The sequence below is a fragment of the Prunus dulcis genome, chromosome 1 (genome assembly GCF_902201215.1).
Source record: "Prunus dulcis chromosome 1, ALMONDv2, whole genome shotgun sequence".
In the NCBI taxonomy this organism is placed as follows: Eukaryota; Viridiplantae; Streptophyta; class Magnoliopsida; order Rosales; family Rosaceae; genus Prunus; species Prunus dulcis.
The window spans coordinates 36,171,304-36,181,927 of NC_047650.1; the positions used below are offsets into that span (position 1 = coordinate 36,171,304).

General features: G+C 37.4%; 1 protein-coding gene across 1 annotated transcript; it reads left to right on the plus strand.

The window, feature by feature from the left end:
• The first annotated feature begins 308 nt into the window (after positions 1 to 308).
• On the plus strand, positions 309 to 7,433 carry LOC117619182 (receptor-like serine/threonine-protein kinase SD1-8). The gene is made up of 7 exons (XM_034349069.1): positions 309 to 711; positions 854 to 1,588; positions 5,929 to 6,120; positions 6,219 to 6,416; positions 6,525 to 6,762; positions 6,885 to 7,035; positions 7,131 to 7,433. The coding sequence occupies exons 1-7, from the start codon at positions 309 to 311 to the stop codon at positions 7,431 to 7,433; spliced, it is 2,220 nt and encodes a 739-aa protein (XP_034204960.1).
• The last annotated feature ends 3,191 nt before the right edge of the window (positions 7,434 to 10,624 follow it).

Below are 10,624 nucleotides of genomic sequence, written 5' to 3' on the forward strand. Positions count from 1 at the left end.
TAAATAACAAGCAAATTAATTCATTGTCTTTGCACCAATTTCTAACTCCGCAATGACCATGCTTAAGCTCTCTCTTCTCATTTTCATTATTGAAATATAATGCACGATGGACCCTTCGAGAATTATTTGAGTGATCATCACTTGAAGCTCACCATGTATATACATATATATTTCCTTTCAAAATAAATAATTGTAAATAGTTGACTAATGATGAACCTGTGCATCAATAAGAATAGGCAGGAAAGTATGATATATTGTATAGACACAGTAGAAAATAAATAGCTAACTACCTCCTCCTCTGATCTGTAATGGCCTTGTCTCTTCGTCTTCTTTGCTTGGTATCATTCTTTAGCTTCTTTTCATCATCTCCTGCGACAGACACACTCACGCCTTCAGACATGTTGAGAGACAACCAAACCCTCGTCTCATCTGGTGGACTTTTCGAGTTTGGCTTCTTCGGCGAAAGTGTTTCAGGCTACTATTTGGGAATTTGGTTCACAGCCGATCCAAGCAACGTTGTTTGGGTTGGTAACCGCGACTTTCCCTTAATAGATTCATCCGCCCTACTTCAAATCCGGTCCGGGAATTTGATTCTCACGGACCGGCGACAAGTGCAGAGCATAGTCAATTCAGGAAATGTCGCCACAACTAGTAATACAAGTGCAACACTTCTTGACACTGGAAATTTTGTGCTAAGAGCAGCAGATACAGGCATGGCCTAAAATTTCTATAATAGTTCTCGGATATTTCTTTTCCGGTTTTAAACATTTTTTTCTAGTACATGTCCTTCGGAACTTTTATTTTATCTACTTTCTCTTGATTCTGGTAACATTACTGTTTAATACCTGTACAGGTATCATATGGCAAAGTTTTGACGCTCCAAGTGATACGAATCTTCCTGGGATGAAACTTGGGTCGTTTAACCTAAACACAGACCACCAAAACCTTCAAGTTGTTAATTCTTGGGCAAGCCACCAAAACCCAGCTCGTGGCCTCTACACCTTATCCATCGATTCCAGCGACCTAACAAAGCTTTCGGTTTGGCGAGGAGATGGAGTCAAAATGGTAATCGCTTTCTTGGATGAATATGAGTTCCGGTTTATTTTTGAGAACTCAAACGGTAGTACTAACGACTACGACTTTAGCCTCCAGTTCAATAGAAATGAGGCCTTCTACACTTTCAGCAGCAGCAAGAATTACGACCTCATGTGGTTGGTGATGAATTCCACAGGAAACCTCGACCAGAATTTTATGTTGAAAGGCAAGATTTATTCTGTGAGTCATCCTTTGTGTGCGGGTTCCAATGGTGGTAATAACGGGACGTGCTTGCCTTCAATACCATCCCAGTGTAAGGATGGAGGTGCTTTTTCTGAGATGAATGGTTCGCTGCCATCTACATCTGCTGGTTCCGGTGGAAGTATTGGGATTTCTGAATGCCAAACGTTGTGCCAGGTCAATTGTTCTTGCACCGCATTTGCTTCAGTTCAGAATGAATCAGTATGTCAACTTTATTATGGGAGTAAACAGAATCTATTGAAGATCGTAGAGGGGCCAGGGCTTATTTACATTCGGGATGGTGCTCCAAGTGGTAAGTCTGAATTCCATAAATCAAATATATATATACATATATATATATGCATATACAGAAAGATATCTCTGTGTATTTAGACAATTCATTCAGGCAAGATCAACCCCGTATTCAGAGTCTTGTAAAAGAACTGCAAACACAAACAATACACACACATAAAAAATAAAATAAAAACATTAACAAATCTTCAGTCTCGAAAATATTGGTTTTCGTCACACTCTAAAGTGAAGTAAATCATTGAGAAAATGGGCAAAAACTTGGGATGTCGGTTTGGTGATATCAGACTCCTCTTGATATCAAGACTTATCTTGATGTGGGATAATGTCGTTTGAATTTTATTCCTTATCTTTGATATTATACATTTAAAAAATATATATTATTAAGGCTTTGACTCATGGTTTGCAATAAGAAGATGAGATCGTTAAAAATGGTATCTGTTCAATATTGTAGCAATAGAATGCCGGCATTTCAAATATTATTAAAAATCTATCGGAGAAGATGGTATTTCCTGTTCAATAAGGTTTAAGGCATACCGCATGTTCACCTAGTTTCTGATAGGATGAGTGAAGTGTAGGTTCTACTCAAAATCAATGGTAATGAAGGGAGTAGTACAACTTTTATAAGTCCATGTTAGGTCTCTTAGGGCTTGTTTGATAATAATTTCATTTTCAGTTTTCAGTTTTCATTCACTTCTTTTTTTAAAACTGAAAATTGATGAAAACATGTTTGGTAACAGATTTCGTGTTCAGTTTTCATAAAAGTGAAAATATAGTTTTCAAAATCACCCTTCTTTTTTAAAACAACTTGAAAGTATTTTCAATTTTCAGTTTTTGTTTTCATTTTTTTGAGCTCTTGTGTTTTCAATTTTGGTAACCAAGTTTCACATAAAAATTGAAAACTGAAGAATGAAATCAGTTACCAAACAACTTGACTGTTTTTGAAAATTGAAATTAGTTACCAAACAAAGTTATCAAATGGGACCTTAACTTTCCGATTTGGAAGGTGCACATAAAATTAGGGAATTCCACCCCTAAAATTTCTAACGGGGGATTTGGGATGCGAATGAGTTCAAAATAAATAAGCACAAATATTGTACAAAATGATGTGGTGGTCTTATGATTAGTAAGAAATTTTTTTTTCTTTAAATTTAAAATTTTTAGGGAAAACGATAATATTTTGTTGATAATGAGGAAGTAACAAGTACCAAAAAATCCATTGGCCTATAGGTGAGCATCTCTACACATGAGGGTTCGATCGTTGGTCTAATCAAATAGCTTACTCTCTTTCGGCTTAGCCATTAAAGAGAACTTTGCCCCTAATAGAGCGTTCCCCATCCCATGCTTCTGATTAATTTTTGTCCTTCTACCCAAGTAGTGTATTGTCTTTACTTGTCCAGATGGTAAGAAGCGGGAACTCTGGTTGGTTGTCGTGGGTCCTTTGGCTTCCCTTTTGGTTCTTGTTTTAATCTCGTCATCTTGTTATATGCGTTGGAGAAGGCAGCGTAAAGGTATGAGTTTGATTTATTAGGGTAAGCGGTTTTGAACTCTTACCACATTTTGGTAGCACAATTTGATAACACATGATGTAGTACATGACATGTCAATCACATGTCATTGGCCACATAATCAATTCTCTTTTAATTTACTCCAAATTTATAATTTAATCCTGTTATTATTATTATTTTTTTGGTGAGGAAAAGGGGATCTAATCTTGTTATTAATTCATTAATTATCATAGTAATTCAAACAATCAGTCCTACCATTGTAACCTACCCAATCTTTCGTTGCCTAACACCATCCTCCACCGCTCTCCACCATTCTTCATCACTCTCCCACCACTAGAGTGAAAATTTTAAATTTTCTACAGGTTTCTTACGTGTATTTTTTTTTTTTGGGCTTCTTTCTCTTCGAGTGTTGCGCAGATTTATATTTTAATTGAAAGGAAGACTATTTCAGATTCTTAATGGTCTTTGAAATTTTGTTTGTTGTTTCGTTTTATTTCTTTGGGCGGACTGTTAACAGACCAAGAAGCAATGCTTCTAATTTCAAATCAAAGTCCATATAATGTCATCGGTTGTGTTTAGTCCTGTAATCTCATCTCTCTTTCTTGTATTCGGCATTGTTGTCTATTTGTAGATTGACACTTCTACAAGTCTCATGTGCATTAAGATCTGCATAATGAACTTAGAACTATATGTGTATGTATCTTACCATGAAGGAAATCTCTCTACGGGTTCATGTTGACAAAGAGGTTATGATGACGGCAGCTGTATGGCGGTGATGGTATGACAGCGATGGATGATGGTGTTAGGGTAATATTCAATGGTGGATGATGGTGTTGCAAATGATTAGTGAATTAAATTATAAATTTTGAGTAAATTAAAATTGATGAAAAATAAGAATACTTAAATTGAAATTAAGTGATGTGGCATGTTCAAATAAGGTGTCACATCATGCGGTATAGAATTGTGGTACAAAAATGCGATAAGATTAGCATTATTATTTGAACTTGCTATACTCTCCCAAGATTGAAAGGACAAGTACAACTAATAAATTAAAAGCTTCTGATCATTATCATTTTGAGTTGCTAAATATAGTTGTCGGAAGTTAAAAAAGTTACTGCACGTTACGATGTATAGAGAGAGTAAAGTGATTAGTGGGAGAAAAAAAATCGGGGTAAATGGTCTTTTAATTAGCATTTGTTTTTTCCAAAAGCGATGGGAGAGAAGGAATTTGAATACAAGACCTCTAGAACATGGGTAATTATTCTTAACTATTTGAGCCATAAGCACCTTAGTATACTAGCCCGCAAGTGCCAACTGACCTTATATATATATATATATATATATATATATATATTATCTTTTGTATTTATATTCAATTTAAAAATGACATTATATATGTATTTTTAGTTACATATAATATTCCTTCTTTTATTTAGTTATATACTAGCTCCTTGGCACACACGTGGTTTTTAATTTTTGTTTTTTTGTTTTCACTTTAGAATTAAGAAAAAGAAAATGAGTTTGGTTGTTGTGTCTCATGAAAATAGGACCCATGTTATTATTTTGATTTTGAGATTTTAAAAATTTTAATATAAAAAATTGTGAATTTAGTATATCATCATTTTTTTTAATGAAGAGTTTCAATTCTTAATAAATTTATTAACCAAGAATTTTTTTTGGTATTTTACTATTTTACATTCATTATATTAGATTGTCGTATTTTAATATTTTTTCATGGTTTATGAATGTTTCATCGTTCGAGGCTTTTGCCTTTATATATATAGACTATCATGAAATTGTAGACTTATTATTCTGGTTATTTATTAGGCCCAGTTTAGGAGTGCTGTCATTTAAAAAAAAAAGTTGCTTATGTTGTGTTTTGAAAATAATCAGCTATAAAGTGAAGCATTTACATGTTTGGAAAACATTATTTTTAAAGTGATGTTAAAATAAAAAGCACTATAAAAAAAGTTTGGTAAATTTTAATATGAAACTATTATAACTGTGAATAATGACTAAAATGGATATGATGTTGAGAGTGTTATGTGCTAACAATGTTGTGGTGGTGGTTGTTGTGGGGGGTGGGGGGTGGGGTTTGGTGGTTGTGGAGGTGGTGGTGATGGTAGAGGTGGAGGTGGAGATGGAGGTGACGGTGGTGGTGGTGGTGGAGGTGAGGTGGAGGTGGTGGTGGTGGAGGTGAGGTAGTGATGGTGGTAGATGATGTCATTTTAAAAAATTAATGATGGTATTATGGGAATTGAAAAAATTCATTAAAGGCTCTTATCTGCTTCTTGTGAAAACATCTTTGAAAAGCAACTTAGAGGCTGCATTTAGAAGGCCATTACTTTTAAAATAATCATGATATTTTATTTTAACCAAACTACTTTAACTGCTTAACTTTAAAGTGAAACATATTTTTGGCCAAAAAAAGGCAATCCCAATTGGAGCCTTAGTATTGTTAAAAGAAAAATGTTGATATTTCGTATCTTCAAGTTGATAATGTAGGTTCCTCTAATGAAGATGCATACGTTATATTGTTAATTTATCAAGGGTATATATATGTTGTCTGATAAGAAATAATTTTTTTTTCTTAATACAAGTGATAGTCTAAATTATTCTAAATTAATCTAATCTACTAGGAAGGAGATTCGAACTTGGGGGCAAGGGTATGAATATGCGCTTAATATCTTATAAATTTCTTAATAAATAGGGATCATTATGGTAACTAACTTCTCTAGATTTAAAAACATATGCTGTTACACATGGGATTGAGAGTAGGTATGAGAATATATCTGAAACTATCAATGATTTTTCATATCTCTCATGTTGAAACCAGAAGATCAAGCCAGACGAGAAGGCATTATCAATAGTGATCATGAAGTTAGAGGTGCAATTTACAAGAAATTCGGCAGACAGAAGGATCAAGAATTGCCCCTTTTTAGTTTTTCTACAATAAAGGCGGCAACAAGTGACTTTGCCAAGGCCAATAAACTTGGGGAAGGTGGATTTGGGCCTGTCTATAAGGCAAGCCATCAGTTAACTCCCTAATTTACGTAGCTGATAATGACAATTTTTATTTGACATTCCCAAAATCTTACTGCAACAAGTACACGTTATGGATTCCAGAAGGACAAGAAATTGCAGTGAAAAGGCTGTCCAAAATTTCAAGGCAAGGGTTGAAGGAGTTCAAAAATGAAATTTCAGTAATTTGTAAGCTCCAACACAGGAATTTGGTTAGGCTTTTGGGATGTTGCATTGAAGCAGAAGAAAGTATACTAATTTATGAGTACATGCCAAACAATAGCCTGGATTCTTTCATTTTTGGTTCGTTCAATTTGATCTTTTGAACTAATTTGACACATTAACATTAGCACGTTTTATATGTTGCTTGTAATCCTATTTTCCTTATTTTTGCTCAATCATGTGTAGTAGATTCAGGCAAACGGGTGCTTTTGGATTGGAGAAAGCGCATGAACATTATTGAAGGGATTGCTCAAGGTCTTCTGTATCCTCATAAATACTCGAGATTAAGGATCATTCACCGAGATTTAAAGACCAGTAATATTCTGTTGGACTGTGACATGAACCCAAAAATATCTGATTTTGGCATGGCACGAATTTTTGGGGATAATGACACCAGGGGACAAACAAATCGGGTTGTTGGTACATTGTAAGTAAACTTTCTGCAGCATGTACTTCAGGAAAATTTACATGCTCATATTTGGTCATCTTTTCTTCAATGTCATACTACAGAAGATGTCTAATTAACACATTTTCGCCAATGATTGTCAGTGGTTATATGTCTCCGGAGTACGCCATGGATGGTCTTTTTTCTGAAAAATCAGATGTGTTCAGCTTTGGGGTGATTATACTAGAGATCGTAAGTGGCAAGAAGAGTATATCCTTCTTTGAGGCTGATCAATCTCTAAACTTGCTAGGCAAAGTAAGCATCTTTAACAAACCACTCAAGTATATCCAATCAGTTTTTGTATGTGTTTGTATATTTGTTGCTACAGTATTTTGAATTCATGGTTGTAGGCTTGGGATTTGTGGAAAAAAGGCAAGACCATGGAGTTGATGGATCCAACATTGAGGAATTATTTTTCAAGCACTGAAGTCACCAGATGCATTCAGATGGGTCTTTTGTATGTGCAAGAAAGAGCTATGGACCGACCAACCATGTCAGATGTTGTTTTAACGCTAAGCAACGAAACAATTGCTCTACCTCTTCCTAAAGAACCTGCATTTTTGAGTCGATCCAGTGATGCAGAATTATCTTCAAGTAGGCAAAGACGTCACTCTGGATCTGATATAACGATTTCAGAAGTAGATGGAAGGTAGCAAAATAGATTGTCCCAGGCAACAAAGTTGTTAATGACCAAGCCTTGTCTGAACAGGACCAAGTACACAATGAAGTGCTTCATGCTTCATATGCAAACATGATTGTTATTTCGGATTGGATAGGATCGGGACCGCACTCGAATGCCCAAGTCTTACTCCTATCCTGTGTTTGGTGTAGTATGATTGAACTTTGGATAAATGTTTAATTTTTTCACCTAAACTTAACTAGTTTATTGATTAAATTGTTATCTATTTTAATTGAAATAGTCATGTCCCCAATCTCGACTTCCCACCAAGGCTTAGGGGACTCTCAAAGCATCTGGCTTCTCATCCATTTTTCGAATTGATGATTTATTCCTAGAACTCTCCAGGAGTTCACATTATATATCTTTCAAACTTTGAACGGATATATATATTATATATGATGACAAGGAAATGGAAGATCATCAAATATATATCTGGCTTGAGAACTAAGAAATAGTTGACTATAATGAACCTGCATCAATGAGAATACAGGAAAACATATTATATATACTTAATTAGAAAATAAAAAGCTAGCTAGCTAGCTCCTAGCTGTGTCTCCATCTAGACCTCTCTAACTCATTGTCTTTGTACCAATTCTCTAACTCTACAGTGACAATGCTTAACCTCTCTCTTGTTTGCTTGATATCATTCTTTACCTTCTTTTCATTTTCTTATCCTGCAACGGACACATTCACATCTTTGGACACGTTGGGAGACAATCAAACCCTGGTCTCATCCGGTGGACTTTTCGAGCTTGGCTTCTTCAGCGAAAACTTTCGGGCTATCACTATCTGGGAATTTGGTTCACAGCAGATCGAAGCAAGGTTGTCTGGGTTGACCGGGAAAATCCCATATTGGATTCATCCGGCCTCCTTCAAATCCGGACAGGGAATTTGGTTCTCACTGACCGGCGACAAGTCCAGTTGATAGTCAATTCAAGAACTGTGGCTGCGGCCACTACTAATACAAGTGCAACACTTCTTGACACTGGAAATTTTGTCCTTAAAGAAGTTGATGCAGGCATGGTCTGAAATTTCAAAAATATCTTCAAATTCTGATAGTTTTAGTTACATTAAAATTTATACTTCTGTACTTTCAGACCCTTGAAAAACGATGGTATTTTAATTATTTTGGACCATACAGGTACTATTATATGGCAAAGTTTTGATCTTCCAAGTGATACATACCTTCCTGGGATGAAACTTGGGTTGTATGGCCTAAACACAACCCGCCACAGCTTTCACCTTATTGTTTCTGGGGCAAGCCCCCAAAACCCAGCTCGAAGCCTCTTCACCTTGTCCGTTGATGGCAACGACTTGTTGAAGCTTTCGGTTTGGCAGGAGATGGAGCCAAAATGGACATAGCTTCCTGGGACGGACATAGCATCCGGTTTATTTTTGACAACTCAACCGGGCAGAACAATAATAACAATGACTACAATTTTAGCTACCATGCTAATGCATACGAGGCCTACTACAATTTTAGCCACAGTAGGAACTACGACCTCATGTGGTTCGTGATGGCTTCCACCGGAAACCTGGACCAGTATTTCATGGTGGATGGGAAGATTTCTGTTAGGCCTCATGCTTTGTGTGCAGATTCGGCCGGTGGTAATTCTGGTAGGTGCTTGACTTCAATACCGTTCAAGTGTGGGGATGGTAAGTTTTATGAGAGGAATGGTTCTTTGCCATCTACTTTCAGTGGTACTGGTTTCATTTCTACGGGGACTACCGAGTGTGAAACTTTGTGCAAGTCCAATTGTTCTTGCACTGCGTTCGCTGCACTTCTGAATGAACAACCTCCAGGATGTCAACTGTATTTTGGGAGCAAACATGATCTGTTGAAGATCATAGAGAAGGGGGCAGGGATTGTTTACATCCGGGGTCGTGCTCCAAGTGGTAAGTTTGAATTCAACTACTTGAATTATACAATATAGAGTAATGTTCTTTTTCGACCGTCTGGCAACATAAGATACTTATTGTGGGAGCAAATTTCCCCCAAAAGAATATTCGCCAAAGATTCCTTCGTCTTCTCCGCCTCTCTTTCTCCCTGCAAAACAGATCGGAGTAAAAGACCACACCCGGGGGGTGTTGGCCAAAGGCCCTCCGATGCCTAAGTTAGGTAGGGTAATTCAAGGAAAACCGGGGGGCCGGAGCCGTGTGTGGTGGCCGAAGCCTTGTGTGAGAGAGAGAAAGAGAGGGGGTGGCTAGGGTTTTTGAGAAATAATTTCTGCAGAGTTTTAGTAGGAATTTAGGCGTACCTCAACCATTGTGTGTGGCTATGCTTTTATAGAGGTCTCGGAGGCTAGGGTTTCAGAGGTTGGTGGAGTTGGTGTGGTTGGTGAGGTTGGTGTGGTTGGTGGAGTTGGTGTGGTTGGTGGGGTTGGTGCATTTAGGAATTATTGATTAACCAAATCCCTAATTAAATTGGGGATCAAGTAACCCCCAATTTGATTAGGTAATTCCCCATTAGGTTAGGTAACTCCTAATTAGGTCAAATAATTCCCAAATTGATTGGCCTAATTAATTGACCTAGGGTTTTGATTTAATTAGGTTCCCACAAATGCCCCCCAGCTTCTGCATGGCGCGTGGTGGTATGTAGGAGATGTAAATTATCCGTTGGGCTGTCCAGCTGTAACTGGGCTTCCTTCGTGGACTTGGGCTCTCTCGTAGAGGAGGCTTTTTACTCGGGCTGTCCAGCTGTAACTAGGCTGGAGGTGCGCGATCTGCCACTGGAGCAGGTGGCAGTTTGGGTCATCTTTTTTGTGGCTGATCCAAATTGCTTCAATTCCTTCTTCTTTTTGTGCCATGAACTAGGATCAGTATGAGTCAAGGCGATCATGTGCGAAGCACGAACGTGTTGAAAGTCAGCGGCAGATAGGAAGAGAAGGTTGGCGACGGTCCGCTCGTTCTTCTCACCTATTGTGATGGTAAGTTGCATCCTTTTGATATGCTACAGTTGCCATGGAATTCTTTGTTGTGTATCTGACTAACTTCCATCTTCTGCTTGCAGAGAATGACATCTGCAAGAAACTCGATCTCAGCCCGAACATGACCAAGGTTCAGTAAGCTCTGAACATCCCTATCAGGTTCCTTGAATGGCACTGGTTGCTGAGCAAACATCGAAAGGAGGTTGGTGGTCTGCCCCCTGTCGGAGATGTTGGAAGA